The sequence below is a fragment of the Microtus pennsylvanicus genome, chromosome 20, assembly GCF_037038515.1.
Source record: "Microtus pennsylvanicus isolate mMicPen1 chromosome 20, mMicPen1.hap1, whole genome shotgun sequence".
Lineage (NCBI taxonomy): Eukaryota > Metazoa > Chordata > Mammalia > Rodentia > Cricetidae > Microtus > Microtus pennsylvanicus.
In genome coordinates this window covers 13,857,892-13,879,160 of record NC_134598.1, presented here as the reverse complement: position 1 = coordinate 13,879,160, position 21,269 = coordinate 13,857,892, and the positions used below count along the sequence as shown (strand labels likewise).

Sequence of the window (21,269 nt, the reverse complement as noted above, 5' to 3'; positions counted from 1 at the left end):
GAAGAGGAATGAACAAATGTCAAATGAAGGTATGCTAGTGTTTTTATGTCAGGAAGAAGACAAGGATCTACAGGTGGCTTCTTAAGGAAGGCTCAGTCATTGGCCGAAGCCAGGATTTCTTACTCCCTTGCAGTGTTTAACTCAAGTTAACCTTGTCCTCTGGGGAACAACTTGTGATTCTGTAAATGGGATGGGTCTCAAATAAGGATGCTCTTGACAGCTAATAGGTGGTGACTACCAATGCTCCTAAGTGCATTAAAATGCACAAGACATTTCCCTACACACAATAACCGCAGCTACAAAGTGCCAAGAAAGTCTGTCCTGAAAGAAGATAAGGTGGCCATGGGAATGACATGGCAAAGCCCACAGACAAAAATCAAACCATAAGCTTTAAGGGTGCTACAAATCTTGTTACGTGGCACTTGGAGCCCTTCTTCACTCATTCCGCTGTGTGAGATGAATGATCTTATTAAAATAATTTAGAATTGGCCAATTGATATTCTGTTGGAAAATCATTTGTTGGAATTGATACTTGATTAACCACAGCATTATTTGGGATCACAGTGAATCAAAGTATTCAACTAGCCAACACTGAGGTGCAGAATCAAAACCTCAGGCACTGCCCCAGGAGAAAACAGCAAGCATCTTCTACTTTTTGTGTATCAGTGACCTTCAATCCAGATGTACATCAGTGACCTTCAATCCAGATGTGTATCAGTGACCTTCAATCCAGATGTGTATCAGTGACCTTCAATCAGACATAAACACATGGAAAAGTATCTCCTGCAATCAGAAAAGTCAGGAGTCACCAACTTACAAGACTTCTCTACAGTGCTACAGGCTACAAAGATTTCTCCCAAAGAAGCAATCCAATATGTCATCACTTTTTTAATTCAAGTCTTACTGTCTGCCCGAGTTCAAAGAATTCGGAGTCTTTAAAATGCAAAATCTGGGAGTGAAAATATAGCTCATTTGGTGGAGTGCTGGACTAGCATGCATGAGGCACTGGGTTTGATCCCTAGCCAAACTAATGCATGTCTGTGATTCCAGCACTTGAGGTAAAGACAGGAATATTGGATGTTCAAGGTCACTCTGAGTTATATAATGAGTTTAAGGCCAGCAAACTAGGTTACATGAGACCCTGTCTCAAATAAATAAATGACTCAGCCTTGGGTGGGGAGCAGGAGGATTGGGAGTTCAAGGCCATCTTCTGCTACATAAGAAGTTCAAAACCAGCCTGGGTTATACGAAGACCAGTCTCAAGTGTGCTACAATGCATCTAACCACATTAGGTACCCAGCAAGGGACTAGGGTAAAAGAGAGGTTCTACCAAGGAAGGGGGAATAGAATACCATATTGTTATGAAGAGACAGAGGCTTGGGGAGACTAGAGTAAGAGGGTTAAATGAGGAAGAGGTTGAAAGAGAGTTATAAGCAAAGAAATATGGAAAGGGAGAACCTGTACAGAAACCCATTACTGAAACCAAACCCAAACCATTACTGAAGACACTTCCTAAAATATATATATACATGTATGATAGGAATCTGACTAGAGTTCACCAAACAACAGTGGAACAATGCCCCAACTAGACATCTTATGCCAACAAACAAAACTCTGAGTGCCAGGAATGAGTTATATATAGTTGAGTCTTTGGCCAAAGGGGCCCCATGGAAACCCCCAAACATCTTAGGCTATTGTCAAAGGTATTGGTTGCTTTCCACAAACTGATGTGAAATCCCTATTACTGAAGATAATCCTTACATATCTCATTGAACACAGAGAAGTCATTCCTAACTAGAGGTTCACCCCTATTGATGGTCCTGGAATGCTACCAGGGGGGAACTATAATCATCAGCTCAGCCACAAACTTCATAATCTACAATGGTGGCCTGCCTGTGAGATACACTCAATGACGCAATGGTGGCACAAACGTTTTGGGGATGACTGGTCACTCTCTGATGGGGTTTAAGACCTACTCTATGAGATGGATCTTATGTTTGATATTGCCAGTGTTGCCGAGAGCATGAGACTTGATAGGGCATGGTCCTAGAAAAAATCTGCTATTATTATCCTGCTAAAGAAATTTATCAACAAAAGGACTCATAATGACATTCAGCTATACCCATAAAGCAGGGCCTGACTCAACCATCAGAAAAGCTTCTTGCAAAAGACAGGAAATATCACACAACAGAACTGAACAATGTGAAGAGATTAAGAGATGTTAAAGTATTCAGTATTATGGGATTTCTTCATCAAACTCTCCCCTTGGGACCAAAGGAGCTATGAGGAAGAGGAGTTGGAAAGATTGTAAGAGCCAGGGGAGGTGGATGGTTCCAAAGAAAGTGTCCTCCAGACATAATAGAACTGCTTCACATATAAATTCACAAGGGCTACACAAGTTCAAGCCAGAGAGGTTCCCAGTGTTGAGAGGAAGAAGCTGATAGGGCTCCTAGCCCTAATCAAGAAGCAGTCTACAATTGGTACCCATTTAAAGGAAAATGTAGTCCTCTGCAGCTGAGTCTCATCGGCCATATCAACCACACTTCAGGGCAGGTTCCATGCCCAGGAGTAGACAGCCAACATAAAATAAACTCAGAAGTACTTTTGCAAACTTTGTCTCACATAGCTTTGCCTAGGCCTATTTTTTTTTTCTCTTATTGGTGTTTTACTTGTAAATTCTGATTTCATGTTGTGTGTGTTTCTTGGTTTTTTTATATTTGTTTTTTTTTATTATTTACGTTTTAAGGAGAGAGAAAAGGGAAGGGCATGGAATTGGGTGAGTAGTAAGGATTTAGGAGGAACTGAGAGGGAGAAAAAGTGCGATCTGGATATATTGTATGAAAACAATTTTTCAATAAAATAAAAATAAAAGCTGAGAAAAGGGTAGAGGAGGGCTAATATGCTCGGTGGTTAAGAGCACTTGTTACTCTTGCAGAGGACAGGGTTAGATTCTCTGCACCCACGTGGTTGCTCTCAACGATCTGTAACTCCAAGTCCAAAGGGACTGATGCCCTCTTCTGGCCTCTGTGGGCACCAGGAACACAAGTGGTATATAGACATGTGTAGGCAAAACACCCATACACATAAAATAATAATATTCCAAAAATTAATAAGGTAAAAGCATTTTAAAGAGGAAAACATATAAGCAAACCAAAAACGTGTGTTAGAAAATCAGACATAAATGCAGGCAAAAATGGCAATGTACATAAAAACAGATGAATTTAAGAAACCACACAGTATTATTTGCACATCAGTTAATATACTGAAAAAAAGTCATTATATGTTGAAATCTGTGATAGCAAACTGTACTCTTGGACTGGGAGAGAGAAAATAGTCCCTTTTTCAGATAACGCCTTTTTGTGGCTTTCATTCCCATTTCTACCCAAGTCTTCACCACTCACCTTTGTCTCATTAGGGCCGCCTCCACCACCATAGCTCAACACCTGGGGGGCTGCAATTTAGAGGGAACGAACGGGCACCAAACACAGCAGCCAAGCTGAACCTCACAAATTGGAAACTCTGCCCTTCTTGATGGCATGCAATTGAGCAAGCGGGATTTCATTTTAAAGACAATGTCTGTGAAAGCTGTTGGGCAGGAAAGGGCACTTCTAAGTACAGTATTTTATGGGTCCAAACCATGTCACTAAAAAGAGACTGGACTTTGTGATCCACAAGGATGAAAAGGATCTCTATAGAGAATTTATTCTGCATAGCATATTTCTGGAAGGCTATAATAGAAACCAGTATCAAGGGGAAGAAAAGGAACTTGTTGTGTACAGTATACCCTTTGAATTCTGGGCCCTACATGTGCATCAGTTGTTACAAAAATCATCATTTTAAACAAATAAATATTATGAAAATTAAGGCTAAGGAAACTAATCCCTAATGTCTTGCCACACAAGCACTAAAGCGCCAAGGTAGATGACACCAGAGAAAGAATGACACTCGAGGTCATCCTTTGTACACACACACACACATAAACACACATATACACATATATAGACTACACAATACACAATCGAATGAATTAGTTGATAAACAAGACAACACAAAATTGGTGAATTCCCAGGTTCTCCTCTTGTCTGTGCGTCCACGGGACTCCTACAATTTGAAAGGACCATTCTCCAGAAGTTGGGACACAGACATGAAGCAGTCTCTTCTGGACATTGGCAGAACTGCGGCCCTCATGAGCTCATGGTACCTGTGGTCACATGCACAAAGTCAAGCCAATCAACGTTCTCACACGGAGTGGGGAGGAGTTCAGGAATCATCTTCAATTATGTGTGGAGATCTTTGGATAGCCGATGGCTTCCAGGGAAGAGAGCATCGGTTTTCTTTATGACTATGACCTCTGGTATATCAGTCATGTGCTGGTGAATAGCCCTCAGACCTAGAAATAGCTAGGCAGCACAGATTGGACTCAGGTCATTATATATACAGAGAAGAAAGAGGTAGAGGGATGGGAGTGGATTTGAGAAGAGTTATAGGCATGAATGGGGTGAATACGCTCAAAACACATTGTCTTAAATACTCAAAATAATAAAAAAAATTCAAGTTCTCAATTCTTTTTAGTACAATCTTCAAGTTCACTTCTGAACTCCAGAACTAAGGTCTTCTTTATCAGGAAATCCCAACCCCAATTATCTCAAAGACAGCATATTCCAATACAAATCCTCCTCTTCATTTCCTCATCTTCTTCTTCCAGTAATCTTAACAATTACTAGAAATAACAAGTCATTTACTTTCTCAATAAAAACTTTACCGTTACTTTAGGGGACTTCCCTCTCCTTGTCTTTAACTACAGTCAGAAAACATTATTAAGTCCTTTCCTATAGGGTTAAGAGAACATGAAAGAGACACCCCACTGCTTCATTGCCTCCCCTTAACTCAACACTTGATATGGAACCTGTCAGCACCCTAGCCAACTTTCCATCTCGATTATTCTCCACACTACCACAGTGCCCAGTCATCTTTCTCAAACATAAATACCGGATCATGCTTCAGAACCTTGGACAGTTCCCTAGCCCCTTCAATGAAAACCAAATCCCATTTGTCCTAGGTTGACAAATGAGTTTGAATTGCTCAGATGACTTCCACCTCTGATATAAGCTGTACCGTAGCCACTCTATGCTCTATGAAAGCTGCTACTGATACCTTCTGCGTGCCTCCACGGCTTTGTGTTTGCTTGTCCCTTGGGTTTGCTTGTCCCTTGGGTTTGCTTGTCCCTTCACTTGGAGCTCTCTGCTCACCATTTCCAGCTTCTATTTTTGTTCTATTCTCTCTGGATGGTTCTGTCCTCTGGGACTCTCTAATGCAATACCCCTAAACAAACTCTTTTCTGATTATTTGTGATTCTACCTCCCCTGCCAGATGTCAACTGCTTTAAGGAAAGAAAAAAAAAAGCAAAGCAAACTATATTTTATTCATCTCTAAATCGGCTGTACTTCCCTGCTAACACTGCACATAAATATTGCTGAATGAATTGGCTGCGAGTACTTGGGTAAAAATGTAACACATTATCCCAAAATTTTATAGACTTCTGTGGCTAAAATCTCATTTCTTGGCCCTCTCTTTCTGCATACCTATTGGCACGCTATCACGGGTCTCAGGAGGGCCAGTTACTCAAAAAGAGCTAACAAAGTGCCTGCTATTTGTAAACAGGGCCATTTGTAAACCCTCTGGGCTAGATTTAGAGATTGCCTTTCTAACTCTGACAATGCTCCTTTGAGTACTCCACTCTAAGAGGCATTGCTTTTCCAAATGTCTGGAGTCCTATAAGTAACCTTTGTTTACCCTGAAATGCTTTCAGAGAAGCTGAATGGAGCTAAAAAAAACAACATAGTGACCCTACAGGGACCCACCTGGCCAGTGGTTCATGCCAACCTAGGAGGGGGAGGGAGGCTCCAGAATCTCAGCTCTAATCCCTGCCCACCTCCGCAGTTATCAGCCACTTAACTGCTTGAACCTAGAGGGCTCTCTGCTCCCCTGTGAAGACCTTGGCAGCCCATTAATCATGTGCTTATTCAAGGAAAACAGCATCATAAGCAAAGTGATAACTTGAGTGCCTTGAAGAACAGTGAGCAAGAAATTAGCCTAAAATTGGGGTGAGGTATTCATCTGAATGAAGCCCAGGGAGGCAGACAACCATGGCAGGGCCCAGCCTCGGGGTCTTTCTTTTCCTTGCTCTTCTGACTTAGAATATTTGCACTCAGATCTCTGCTCCAATGTCCTCTGCCATTGGGCACCTGGGGGACCCACAGCAATAGGTGAAACAATTGATTCTCCATCTCTTCCCCCTGCTCCACCTGCCTTCACAGGACCTACCAGCAGTCACTGGTGTGACTAACACCTAATGTCATATTACCGGTCTACTTATATACTAACCATTGCTCTCCATCCTGTCAGCCCAGGGCAACAAGGGGTTGTCTCTTTCCCAAATGACCCAAGCACATAGGTACTTCCTAACAAGTATTATTTTTTGAAGTATGGTAAGTAGAATATAGGACATCTGTCACTTGTAGACTGTATAATCCCATTTATGGGAAGGCTAACTGTTCAACAGTTAGGGGGTCACAGTTCACCAGCACCCCCACCACCCTACTGCTCACCCACAACGTCATTAGATGACCCAATCTTATGGCTTCTCTGTCTGCTCTTAATTTCCCATTGGCAAGGAAGGAATGGACGTAAGGGCTGCAGACGAGTCTTTTGAGGAAAACTGACAGGAAAAAAGGAATCAAATGCTTTGTTGCTATCTAGATATGATGAGAAGAATGGAACAACATTCAAGAAGCTAAAGAATGCCAGGCGGTGGTAGCACACACCTTTAATCCCAGCACTCAGGAGGCAGAGGCAGGTGGATCCCTGAGTTCGAGACCAGCCTGGTCTACAGAGTGAGTTCCAAGACAGCCAGGGCAACACAGAGAAACCATATCTTGAAAAACAGAAGAGAAAGAGGAGAAAGCTAAGAAGGAAAAAAAAAACAGAGTTTGGCTCAAGCAGAACATCCACTATTGCAGTAAAGTAAGAGAGATGACCTCAGCTAGAATATCAGAGGCCCAAGGTACCAGCTGAAGATGCTGATCTTCCAGACTGTTCTCCTTTCTCCAAACAAGTGCTGTGGTTCTCAGTGCTGAAAATGTGAAATCAAGTCATGCAAGCTTACACAGCAGTGACCTTCATGCAGTTTCACTCTGAATACAGTACTCACGGTTCTGGGGTGTAGAGGGGGTCAGAGCCATGCCGCACATACTGAGTACAATGGAATACTCTGTAGGCCAGGCCTGCCAGGAAGTCTCTCGGGCTCAGGTAGCCAGCCACCGGTCTCACTGTGAAGCCAGACCGCTCTAAAGAGACAAGAGGAAGAATCAACTAAACTCAGACCTTGGGACCTGAGGGCCCGTATATTTTTTCTTAATAATCTTTTAAGAACTAAAAGTTCATTTACTATTTTGGACACTTGTTATACATGCTTTCACCCTTTGGTAAAGGCTTTGGCAATGATAGTCATTAAATAATACATTCATATGTGATAATGCATTCATTAAATAATATTCATTAAATAATACATTCTTACATGATGAAGTCTTAGGATCTCTGTTATTTGCAAAATCATCCAGGTTTTAAAACTCCTGAGGAAGGAATGACGCACGCTATTAACAGACATCACGCTTGTGGACTCCGGTGACTAAAATATGCTTTTGCTCACGAGTGGTGGTTTCCAGGGGAACAAGACGTTCATTAAAAAAGAAGGTTAAAAGTATTTTTAGGGACCTAAATTCAGAAGCCGAATGCGGATAAGAAAACTCAAAGACGTAGGAGGAGATTATAACCTAGCATGGTGCCTACTACACACTCTCGGTTTCCTCCCTGGGTATCCGCTCTGCGTGCCCGTGTTGAGCTAACACGCAGCGGAGGCTCTCCCTCAGTCAGCATCTTGGAACTATTTCTTCTCTAGCTTTTTGTGCAAGTCCCTCCGAGCATCATTGTGTTGTGCTGCCCTTTGCCCTATGGCACAGAGAATGACCGTGATCTGAGGTGTCCCCGAAGCAGCACGCACTCGATCGTTTTATAAGAGTGAGAGTGAAATCTGAAGTGACCATTCGCAAAAGAAACCTACGGCTCATCATGGATCTCAATTTTATGAAAAATAATATAAGCTGTTTTACTGAAATATTGTGTTTTAAAATGGCTATTTTATATGGATTGTTCTCTTTTAGGAGTATGATTGTTTCTAGTAAAAAACTACATATTTGGGGGCTGGAGAGATGGCTCAGAGGTTAAGAGCATTGCCTGCTCTTCCAAAGGTCCTGAGTTCAATTCCCAGCAACCACATGGTGGCTCACAACCATCTGTAATGAGGTTTGGTGCCCTCTTCTGGCCTGCAGGTAGACACACAGACAGAATATTGTATACATAATAAATAAATAAATTAAAAAACTATATATTTAAAATGTCAAACACATTTTTATAAATATACAGTCAAATGATTGCAAAGTCAGCCTAATATACCTATTCTACATAGATCCGTGTGTATGGTTAAAAGCACCATAAAAATCTACTCTCAAGAAAAATGCCATTAGGTAACATAGTGTGCCCAGCCAGAGTCATTGTGCAGGTTAGGTCTCTAGACTTACTGAGCATAAGGGCAACTTTGTAGCCTTTAACTGACATCTCCCATTTCTCTTACTCTCTCACCTCAGTAACCACTGCTCTATTGTCTGGTTCTGTTTTAGATGGTTTTAGACTCCGTGGACAAGGGGCCCATCTGTTCTTTGTCTTACTTGCTTTTGGCTTATCTCTCTCTTAACGTCGTGTCCAGGAGGACTTTCCCAGGATGCGAGCGTTGCACAGGCCCTCATTCTGAAAACAACTTATTAGAGGGTACCTCAGGATGGCTGGAAACAGCAATAAAAGGCAAAGCCAACAAAGTTTGTAAAACAAGCCCATTTGGGGATTTCTGGTACCAGCATATAAATAACACCGTTCTCAGGCCTCCCTGGAGCCATAATTCTAGCAGCATTATGTTTATGCCAAGAATTTCCAACTTAGATTGTTCTCCTGAGTATCAAAAGGATAAGTGTATTTTCTTCCTTTCCTATATTATATCAGTTATGGCAATATATCTTATAGGTGGGGCATAAGTTAGTACTTTTTTATTTTAATAGTTTTATATTTTATTTCATGAAAATTAGAAAAATGTAAAATTTTGTCATCGAGAACCTTGACTCTGTATATACTACTGGCTTAGAAATTTCTGCTTCATTTCAATAAGGCACTTTTCTAAATGAGTCAATTAAAAGAAACTCGAACCCCCACACTTGAACTTGTGTCTGCTGTGTGCCAGTGAGTGACTCAAACAGAACTCTACGCCGATTTGAGTGAAAATAGCAACTTGGGAGAAAGAGATGGCAAAAAGCTGTGGGATATTATTCTAATGACTAAGGCTGAGAAACAAGAGAGCAAAATATAAATCCTATATATGAAAAATGAATCCCATTATAAACATACAGGTTGCAGGCCTCCCTGTGAGCTGCCAGGTTGCCAGAATGTTCTAGCTACAACCACAGCAAAACTCACTATGGAACTAGGTGCTAGTTAAATGAGGCTGATCAGTGGCTTTCTGTCTCTCCTAAGTCACAAATGCAGTGTAGTGGACAACGTTCACACGTCCAGACTTATCCTCCACGGTCAGGGCTAGCGGTAGCTCTCAGAGGCACAGCTATACGACTAACTATCGTGCATTCTGATCCACTTATGACATAGGACAAAAGCAGGGGACAGGGGGTCCTAATCGCTATCACCACCAGGGATCACAGAGGAGACAGGACATTGTCTGAACCTTGAAGAATTAAAGGATGGCATTTGAACACAAGTATGAGCACCCCGCAGCCAGAACAGATCATATGCGTAGGACGATGCAACAGGACGTGCTTGGAGAGCTGGGTCGGGGCCTTACATTGAGGCTGAGCAATTCAGGCTCCTCCAAATTCAGCCCTGGTCTATGTCTGCCTGTCTGTCCTGGTGTTCAGCAGACAGGGAGATATCAGTAAGCTTGGGGGATCTGAGGATCAGGCACCTTCTATAAACCAAGAACTCGGGTGTCAGGAGTCTAATTTCACATGACAGGAATGAGATTTGAATCATGTCACTGTTCCTGGGAGAAGATATAAAGATCCTAAACACCTGCGAAGGCCCTTAATAGACAACTGCCTAACCCAGCTGCGGGAGGTCACAACCGAGTCAGGTCCCTCTGGAGCAGGCGGTATTCTTTACAGAACGAAGACACACACCAATGTCCCCTCCTATAAGAGTCTATCCAAACAGGCCTGTCCATCACCTAGACAGGACAAAGTCCCACAGGAAAAGTTGCTTGTTCTAAGGAATTTGGAAATAGTATAAAACCTACCTAAAGCATAGATTGAAGCAAAGGTCCCTTTGGCCATTACCTACTCTCACCCCTTGAGGGTGTACTTGGCTTTACTATATAATAAATTCTGTTTTCTACACTAGTCTCTCTGTGTCTCATTATAGGAGTTCTTTTGATGGTTATCACATTCACCAGAGCGAAGGGGGAGTCTAGGCTGAGATCCTGATAATGATAGGAGAATGGCTTTGTAGTTTTCAATGTTCACATCAAAATGACTACATAAGTGCCCACATAAATAACTTGGCTTTTTTTTAATCTTAGACCACAAAACTCAAAATGTCGATCAATCTAGCCCTACCCTTAACAATTGTCAATTCCAGTTGTTTTTCTCTATTTATTTATTTTATGTACTGGCCACAGTTTCCCCTCCTTCCTCTCCTCTTGCTCCCTCCCTCCATCTCTCCTCTACCCACCCCCATTAGCTCCTCCTTTGTCTCAAAGTAGAAAGAGCCTCTGAGAGCTTCTAAGCCAATCTGTGAGGGGGAAAGTAATGTTTGTGTGAAAGCAATGGACAGGGTAGTAAAGGGGGGAGGGGGAGATTAAGAATGGAGATGGCCAAATGGTGGGTAGAAGGGTACCCTTAATGTGGGTAGAAGAAGTGGAATGAAGGAAATGTCCCAAAGCAGCAAGTGGCAGCCTGGCGGATTCCAGGGAGAAGCAAGAGCATCCCTCCAAAATGCGCACGGCCCAATCGCCTTGAGTCTGCAAATGTCTAACTTGGACCAGTCACCTTTAGAGAGGTGATCTAATAATGCTTCCAAGATGAGGATATCATCCAAGTGGAGGATTTAAAATCATAAAGGTCTTTACAAGAAGGAAGCAGGGACCAGGCAGTAGAGGCACACACCTTTGATCCCAGCACTCGGGAGAGAAGTAGGAGGATCTCTGTGAGTTCGAGGCGAGCCTGGTCTATGAAGCGAGTTCCAGGCAGTCAGAGCTACTGCACAGAGAAAGCCTGTCTGGGGGCAAAGGAGCAGAAGACTTAGAAATGACATGGAGACAATGGAAGTCTAAGGCTGGAGTGAGGAAAAGCAGTAGCCATGGGCCAGGCAGTGCAGGTGGACTCCAACAACTGAAAAAGGCAAGGGAACAGAAGCCCCCCGAAAGGAATGCCACCCCTTCAACTCCTTGATCATAGCCGTATGATCTCCGGTAATAAGTATAAGTAATAATTTGTGTTTAGAAGATGCTCAAAGCTGGGGTTTTTGTCAGGTCTCCTTTCCAGCTTACCATCTATAATAGCATGCCTCAGAGAAAGACCCGAACAAGCTCATAGCTGTACAAATAGCCAAATCCATTTCTCCAGTCAAGAGGCCATTGCTAGCTGATTCGGTGTTCCTCTTTCTAAGCCTCTACTTTCTTTTTTTAGAAAAGGGCTCATGGTGTACCATCATGCCCTTGAAAAGCAAATGGGGACAGGAATCAGGAAGGATAGCCTGCAGAGTCTTACCTTTCAGGAACATAGAGACATCCTCCAGTTGAGGCACATTGTCTTCACGATAGCCACAGTACTTGGTCAGCAGGGGGAAATTCTTCAGGTACTCTCGGCAAGCATGGGTGGGGTAGAGTTTGGAGAGCTCCCGGAACACAACGCCCCAAGTTTTAGTTTCTTCTTCTGTATACTCCACTCTAGGAATGGGCTGGCCACTAGGCAGGCAGGAAGAGAGACAGTCAGTGAATCTAGTTTTATACCACTAGGTCAAAAGAGTCTGACATTAATGCAAGCTAAGTTTCACAAACACACATACACACACACACACACACACAACTAAGTGCCCAAAGGGATTCCATTAAGTGCTAAAATAAATGCCAATCTTCAATTCCACACTCCTATCTGGATCCTTGTAAGAGTTTTTTATTGTAGGCTGGGCGATGGTGGTATACACCTTTAATCCCAGCACTTGGGAGGCAGAAGCAATCAGATCTCTGTGAGTTTGAGCTCAGCCTGGTTTACAGAGCGAGTTCCAGGACAGGCTCCAAAGCTACACAGAGAAACCCTGTCTCGAAAAAAGAGTTTTTCCATTGTTACAACTTTATGTATCCTCCTAGAAACTCGACAAGACAAATGGTTTTTGGTGTGTGTGTCTGTCTTTGGATGGTAGGGGGTGTGTGGGTGTGCATGCACATGTGGAGTGGTGTGCACTGTGGAGCGGTGTGCACTATGGAGTGCTGTGCACTGTAGAGTGCTGTGCACGTGTGGAGTGCTGTGCATTGTAGAGTGCTGTGCACTGTGGAGTGGTGTGCACTGTGGAGCGGTGTGCACTGTGGAGTGCTGTGCACTGTGAAGTACTGTGCATGTGGAGCGGTGTGCACTGTGGAGTGGTGTGCACTGTGGAGCGGTGTGCACTGTGGAGTGCTGTGCACGTGTGGAGTGCTGTGCACTGTGGAGTGGTGTGCACTGTGGAGCGCTGTGCACTGTGGAGTGCTGTGCATTGTAGAGTGCTGTGCATGTGTGGAGTGCTGTGCACTGTGAAGTGCTGTGCATGTGGAGCGGTGTGCACTGTGGTGGAGCGGTGTGCACTGTGGAGTGCTGTGCACTGTGGAGCGCTGTGTACTGTGGAGTGCTGTGCACTGTGGAGTGCTGTGCACTGTGGAGTGTTGTGCACTGTGGAGCGGTGTGCACTGTGGAGCGCTGTGCACTGTGGTGGAGCGGTGTGCACTGTGGAGTGCTGTGCACTGTGGAGTGCTGTGCACTGTGGAGTGCTGTGCATGTGTGGAGCAGTGTGCACTGTGAAGTGCTGTGCACTGTGAAGTGCTGTGCACTGTGGAGTGGTGTGCACTGTGGAGCGCTGTGCACTGTGGGGTGCGGTGCACTGTGGAGCGGTGTGCACTGTGGGGTGCGGTGCACTGTGGAGCGGTGTGCACTGTGAGTGCTGTGCACTGTGGAGTGCTGTGCACTGTGGAGTGCTGTGCACTGTGGAGCAGTGTGCACTGTAGAGTGCTGTGCACTGTGGAGTGCTGTGCACTGTGGAGCGGTGTGCACTGTGGAGTGCTGTGCACTGTGGAGCGGTGTGCACTGTGGAGCGGTGTGCACTGTGGAGTGCTGTGCATTGTAGAGTGCTGTGCATGTGTGGAGTGCTGTGCACTGTGGAGTGGTGTGCACTGTGGAGTGCTGTGCACTGTGGAGCGGTGTGCACTGTGAGTGCTGTGCACTGTGGAGCGGTGTGCACTGTGGAGTGCTGTGCACTGTGGAGTGCTATGTACTGTGGAGCGGTGTGCACTGTGGAGTGCTATGCACTGTGGAGCTGTGTACACTGTGAGTGCTGTGCACTGTGGAGTGCTGTGCACTGTGGAGCAGTGTGCATGTGGAGTGCTGTGCACGTGTGGAGTGCTGTGCACTGTGGAGCGGTGTGCACTGTGGAGTGCTGTGCACTGTAGAGTGCTGTGCACTGTGGAGCAGTGTACACTGTGAGTGCTGTGCACTGTGGAGTGGTGTGCACTGTGGAGCGGTGTGCACTGTGGAGTGCTGTGCACTGTGGAGTGCTGTGCACTGTGGAGTGCTGTGCACTGTAGAGTGCTGTGCACTGTGGAGTGCTGTGCACTTGCAGGCTGAGATCAGAAGAGGACCTAAGTATCCTCTGCTCTACCGTGTTCCACCTTCTTCCCTTGAGGCAGGATCTCTCACTGGACCTGGAACTCAGTATTTCAGCTCGCCTGGCTGATCACCCATCCCCACGAATCTTCCTCTCTCCCCGCAACACACCAAGTACTGAGGTTAAAGGCATACAGTCCCACCCAACTTTCCCCTGGTGCTGGAGATCCAAACCCAGGTCTTCGTGTTTGTCCAGTAGGTGCTCTCACCCACTGAACCATCTCCCCGGTTCCAAGATTTATGCTCTTAAGCTGAGATGGGTAACAAGTAATAGTCCTATGTTGGAAGGGGGTGGTTTAGGTGCAAGACTCCTAGGAGGGGCTTTTCTGCAGCTACAAGACAACAATAATAAATGGATTATTCGGTTGAAAATAAAATTGCTTCCTGAGTTTTCTTTGTTCCTTGCCCAGACTCACCCCAATTTCCAAGTGTAATTTTGTGATTATTTGTTCAGAGCCCAAAATGTCTGGCAAACACTAAAAGTCTGTGCTGAATTTAGAAGAGTTTTTGTAAACTGACAAATAAGAAACATTTATTGCAGGTCATACTGAAAGGCAGACATGTGAAGTCCTCTTAGTTCTAGACGAGTGTTAATAAACTTCCCCCGAAAAGGGGCCCGAAAGCAAATACTGTGAGCTTTGGGATCACGTGATCTCTGCCACAATTCTGCTACAGTACCCTCAAAACAGCCATAGAGAAAATGGATAAAGAAAATCTACCTAGGTCCTAATAAATGCCTCTTTATGGGCCCATAAGCAGCAGTGTGAGGGTGGCTGGATTTGACGAGTAACAGATCATCTTGGATCAGGGCAGTCATGGAAGGCTCCCTGGGGGAGGCAAGCTTGAGCTGGCCATGAAGACTACAGAGTACCCAGAGTTCCCTGATAAAACGGTAACAAGAGGAGCTGATTTAACAGTAGATAGTGGCCACAAGCCAAGAACACGGCTCCCAGTGTCAACTGAGACCTGTGAGATAATGGGACCATTGCTGGGTACCTTTGCAAGCTATTAAGTAAGGAACTTAAAATGTGAATTTGGCATCTGACTATGATATCTATTCCAAATCATAGTCATCCATGTACTCAAAGATAAGTACATCTGTAATCCCAATACTTGGGAAGTTGAGGCAAGGAAAGTTCAAGGATAGCCTGGGCGCATAGCAACTTTTAGGCTAGCCTGGGTTAGAATGCTATGTATTTTTAATTAAGTTTGAGAAATCTGTTGTAGTGTGCTTTTAACAGCTTGTCCCAGTAGCTACCCTGTCTCTTAAACAGAAATTCTGTTCCTATAAATAGTAAACACACGCACGCACGCACACACACACGTGCGCGCACACACACACACACACACACCTGGCAGTTCAAATGCAATCTATTACTGCAGGCAGTCACCAGAGGTGCCCACCCTCAGACAGAACAATCCTTGCCACCCACTCAGGTCACTGCAGCAACAGGGCACTATCAAAGAACCGGATCATTCTGGAACATCCCAGAGGTCGTAACAAAGACGAACAGGACAAGAAGAGGCTCCCAAAGAAATCTCCTCACCGGCTCCCAAACCCAGCCCTCTACATATTTTTATGTCCCTGTCAAAATACATTCTGTTTAACACCGAAGTCCAAATGCAGTTCTTGCTGCCCCCAAATTGTTTGTATTTTTAATTAAAATGCATGAGAAATGGAGGAATAACGCATAGCAGAGAAAGAACTAGAAATTAACATTTGCTTCCGCTAAGTACCAAGAGGAGGGATTTATGCAGAGAAAATTAAAATAAGATTGTCCCTGTTTAAATTTGGCCATTGATAAAAAATTAAATTACAACCTGGCAAATATTTGCTGGGGAGAGCAAGAGTGCTGAGTCCTAACACCCTTGGTGAATTTAGAACAAAAGCTTGATATGAGAAAAATGAGAAAAGATGCAAGAAATAAATGTATACGTGGGCCGCCTCTGGATCCAGAAATCCGTCTAAATCAATCTCAGCAGGGAAGGCCAATAAACCTACTAAGAGCCGCGCATGATCTGAAGGGGGAAAAGCGATGGGGCCGAAACAATAAATGAAACGCTGAAAAGCCATCTGAGAAGAATCGTTAGGTCAACCTCTCCTTTCGGTATCAATCCGCAGACACCCAGCAGTTCAAAGGCACACTGGATGGAGCCAACAAAGCCTAAAAGAAGGGTAAGTATGAATCAGGGCAGGAAGAGAGAATTGCACAGGTCTCTCGCTTGATGAATTTCCCACGGCGCAGTCTTGGGAATATGGACGGCTGCGGATATTCTCATCCCCGCCACGGGAGCTCATTCACCTGCTCGCTGAAATGATGGCTAAAATCCTGCTGGTACCCAGAGTCCAGGTGAGGCACCATCTCCTGGAGCAGTGACTTCTTGCGCCACTTGGACCCCTGCTCTGGACAATTCTTTAAATAGTTTTAAACTTCATCAAAAAGAAAAGGCTGTGTTATTCCATTTCATATCAATTGAAAAATATCCAAAGCACAGGAAACATAAGAAGTTCCTATTTTCTATGTAGTTTCAACAAGTATATACTAATATCAACTGTTGGTGAGATGACGACATGCCACACTCTTTTAAGGTTAAGTGCTTGTCCGTAAATTAACCCATTTGATTCTCCATAAATAGAGACTATTATTATCTACACTTTATACACAAGGAAAGTGAAACTCCAAGAGATTGCCTAAAACCTCAGAGCCAGGTTATTTTGTGGCATAAAACAGTGGTCTTCCCTGATTTGCTTATACTAGTGAGATCAAAAATGCATTTCTGACATTGGCTCATGTCACATGCCAAACTAAGGGGTTCGGGTGCAGGTGTGCATGCATGCGTGTGTGTGCATGCACATGTGTGTGTATGTGTGTGTGTGTGTGCATGTGTGTGTATGTGTGCGTGTGTGTGTGCATGCATGCATGTGTGCGTGTGTGTGCATGCACGTGTGTGTGTATGTGCGTGTGTGTATGTGTGTATGTATGTGCATGTGTGTGTATGTGCGTGAGTATGTATGTGTGTGTATGTGCGTGTGTGTGTATGTGTGTATGTGCGTGTGTGTGTGCACGTGTGTGTATGTGTGTGAGTGTGTATGTGTATTGTGCATGTGTGTATGTGTGTATGTGCATGTGTGTGTGCGCGTGTGTATGTGTGTGAGTGTGTATGTGTGCGTGTGTGTGCGCGCGCATGTGTGTGTGTATGTGTGTGTGTGTGTGAAAATATTACCTATACTCATGCCTGCAATATTAGAATTTGTGTTCTTATAGATCACAAAAGGCATTTTCACAATTTTTTTTTTAAGTTTCTTGATGAGACTAGAGGTCGGACCGGGTTCCTCGACAGAAAAAAGATGTAGTTGGGGCACCAGGAATATAAAGCCATCCAGATGTTTTAAATTACATCATTACTTTAATAGCACGTTAAATTTATTATTTATCATCATAATGCATGTTAATATGGATGTTTTGCCTAAATGAATGTCTGTGCACCTCTTGCACTGAAGAGGCCAGAGAAGGGCAGCAGATGCCCTGGAGCTGAATTTACAGGTGGTTGTGAGCTACCAAGGGGTACTGGAACTCAAACCTAGGTTCTCCAGAAGAGCCGACAATGCTCTCAGTCCCTGGCCTATGTCTGCTGCCCCGTGTTTCAACAGCTCGAACCTGACAATCAGAAAGATAAAAACAGTTGTGAGGAAAATCCAAGTTGCATTTCCTTGCATTTGCTGTGGGTTAGCGGGCAGCTTTTGGTTTGGGCTGGTTTGGATTTGTTTAATAATTCCACCTAAGAAGAGTGCCCAAAAACGTGCCCTGACTTTTGGAGGTCTGGAATATTACATATGATATATGTATATGTGTGTGTGTGTATATATATATATATACACACATATATCATTATTGTTCTCAGTGGGTACATGTTAAAATGAGGGCATAACAGGCTCCTATCTCAGCATCCTGAACTCTGCTATAGACTAGCAATAGTGACTTACAGGTCCTCTCTGCCAACCAACTCTTCCCCCATACCTTCCTTTTTGTCAGATCACAGACGTCACCGGCCAGGGCTATGGGGAGTTAGAGATGGTTAGGATTGTGGTCGATGTTTGCTTTCTTTAATGGAAAAATCAGGTTCTTTCCTCTTCCCTCTGTCAGAATGTTAGAGCCCCTTCACGTGGCCATTTCTAGAGACTGTACACACTCCTGGTGAGTTCACTTTCCCAGGTGAAACTCCTTACAACAGTAAGTCCACACCCACCGTGGTACTGTCGCCTGAAGAGAACTGTCCCGGGGGCACCATTTGGAAGCCTGGAGGTATGGTGCCCTCTTGATATGTACCCTCTGAGATGTAAGGTTAAAACAAATTTAGAGCCTAATGCTCAGCAAGATGCAGAGATTTCCGGGCGATCCAGTGTGCTGTGCGTGGGAGGAAGCTTAGAGAGCCTGCCCTATCCAGCGCTCTTCCCTTCTCTGCAGGCAGAAGACCCTGCTGGGTGCTTTCACCTCATGTGAAGAGGCACCGCAGGGTCCCAAGCAACAGTGTGCCAATCCCGAAGAAGGATCAGGAACGTGAAGGCTGAAAAGGCCCGGGGAGCAAGCAGATCATGTTTCTGCATACAAAGCAATGAAGAGGAGGGCAGTACCTTCAGAAAACAATGTACAACACAGTGCAGAGACCAGCACTTTACAGAGAACGCCTTGTCAGAGAGAAGTTGCCTGAACCAGGGTGAACATGGCCTAGGACCCACCCTGGACATTCTAACAACTTTATGAAAAAAAAAATATGTTCTCTTCCTCTGTCCTACCTGACAGACAATAATTCCTCCACAGAATCTAGAGTCAGAAGAAAAAAAGGTTATTTCAGGCTCAAAAACGCCTCCAAACCAATAAAAAAAAAACTGCACACATATTTAATCCAAATAACTGTGGGGGAGAGAGGATGCTCTTTGAATCAAGTTTGAGATTAATCTTTTCTAAAGGAACGGGATCTGGTCTTAAATACCCAAATGAGACTTCCCTAATAATTGGAAATGACAGGAAATTAGATGTTGCTAAGGAACTCGCTTCCCTGCAGGTAAGTGGGAATCAACACCTTACAGTTAAAAGCAATGAGTAAGAAAACAAAAGTATTTTGTGTTGCTATAAATCCCAACAATATGATCCTCCTCAACAGGCTAATATTTCACCGGCTATCCAGGGAGTTTCCTCCACTTTTATAAAATTAGCTGGGATTGTGGAATTCTCAACAACAACCACCGAAGTTATTATTCAGTGAAAGCGTCCAGCAGGCTCTTCTGCCTGCAGAACAGCTGATGTGAATTTGGGGAGTTGTTAGTCACTGCCAATTCTACACTCTTGTCATAGAATGACAAGCTATGGATTTTTCAACTTTGAGGGGACAGGACAAGAAAAGAGCTGACGGCCATTGCGGAGATTTAGGTTTGACAGTGGGGAAAAGATAAACCCTGACTGATTACTCAGGTGACAGCCTCTCTCTGGGAACACCGAAAGCTGGGAGAGGGATCTTTCTTCTTGTGTGTTTAAACCCCTAGGTGCGCTAAAGAGATGCTTAGTCAATCAAACGGCTGCCACGCATCCTTGAGGACCTGAGCCAAAATCTCAAGAACCCAGGTGAAAACCAGGCACAGTGGAAAGTATCTGCAGCCTCAGTTCTGAGGGAAGCAGGGACAGAGACAAGCATCAGTCCAGATAATGAGACGGTCAGTGCGAGAACGAGCCTCAGAAAACTAAAGCAAATAGTAACGAAGACATCTGACATCAATCTCTGTCCTCCACATGCGTGCATTCCACATCACACACACACACACTTAAGTACAGCCATGAAACACATCTGCACAAGCACACACACACACACTCAAAATGTCCAAACACATGTGTTCACACATGCGCGCACACACAGAAAACACAGACATGTTCACACAAGCACACACCCACACAAACGCATACATGCATACACGACATACCTCACACACACACTCATTCACACATGCACACACCCAAACACGCATGCACACACAAAACACTCATACACACTCACACATGCATACACACACGCACGCACACACGTGTTCGCAGATGCACTCATATGCACATATGCACATGAAAAAATGGGTGTCTGGGGATGAGGACTTGCCTAATATGCACAAGGCCCTGGTCTCAGTCTCTATCATAGAATAGACTGGGAGGGAAGGATGGAGGAAGAAAAAAGAAAGTTCATTCTTCCAGGAAACCAGGAAATGATCCTGAAAGTCTTACCTGTGTGCAGAAAGGAGATTCAAAGGGGCACAGACAAACCTAGGTGTGGGCAAGTGCAGACAGAAGCTGTATAAGTTCTGAGCTTGTTAGAGCAAAGGTGTTGACCAAAGATATTTTGACACAGACATCTAAGGAACCATGCCCCACAGAGACTAGAACTGAAGGGAATTCTTTCTACAGCCAAATCAATAAGCAACAAGGTTTTCATTTCTCTTAACTGTTCGCTTGATCTCCAGCGTTACCAAAAGCAATGTATTTTTCTTATGCTTTTTTTAAAATTTGGATAACTGGAAAAACTGTTTGCGTGCGGCATATTTCCAGGCCACCTCCTGCTAGAATTTCCAACACAAGATGTTGTTTCTCTGCCTGTGTTATCTTAGAGGAGCCCCAGTGTGGAGAAGCAATTCAGTTATTCAGTGGTGGAAGACACGGCAGGCTGCAACTGATGATGTTTACAATGAGATGACAAGACTGGATGAAACAGAGCCCCTATCGCATTCTTTGAAACGGTTGGGTTTTCTCAGGAGCAAGGACCAAACAGGGCAGAAGGGAAACGGAGAATTACTTAAGGAGATGGGTGAATCTGATTTAAAAAGAAAATAAAGGTACACAGCAAAGAATTCATTTTTCTATTTCATCCCAGGACACACTCCTCAGGGCAGAAGGCATCTCACATAGTCGAGAGCTGTTAATCTCCCTGGAATAGACTCTGCCTCTTAACTTTTCCTCATCTTTTTCTCTCTCCCCAGCTTAGCATGTCTCTGTTGATTGACACTTCTACGTGGGGTCATGGAAGGGAAATGAGAAGAGATGAATGGAAAATTCATCAGCTCTGCAGCTCATTAGCAATTAGGCATCCTCCAAGGGTTTGGCGGGGCCTGGGGAGAAAGTTTACAGGAACTTCGAGGCTAGTGGTCTCCATCTTCGTTCTCCAGCCTGGAGAGGCATTTTCTCCACAGTCTGCTGCATACTCCTCCGGAAG

At 44.3% G+C, this 21,269-nt stretch overlaps 1 protein-coding gene across 1 annotated transcript in view; it reads right to left on the bottom strand.

The window, feature by feature from the left end:
* Tph2 (tryptophan hydroxylase 2) overlaps positions 1-21,269 on the bottom strand; it is a 100,178-nt gene that overhangs the window by 52,046 nt on the left and 26,863 nt on the right. The window contains exons 6-7 of the mRNA XM_075954567.1: positions 11,880-12,076; positions 7,211-7,346 (exon numbers count right to left, since the gene is read on the bottom strand). Coding sequence (XP_075810682.1) covers positions 7,211-7,346; positions 11,880-12,076 — 333 coding nt within the window. The remainder of the gene's footprint in view (positions 1-7,210; positions 7,347-11,879; positions 12,077-21,269) is intronic.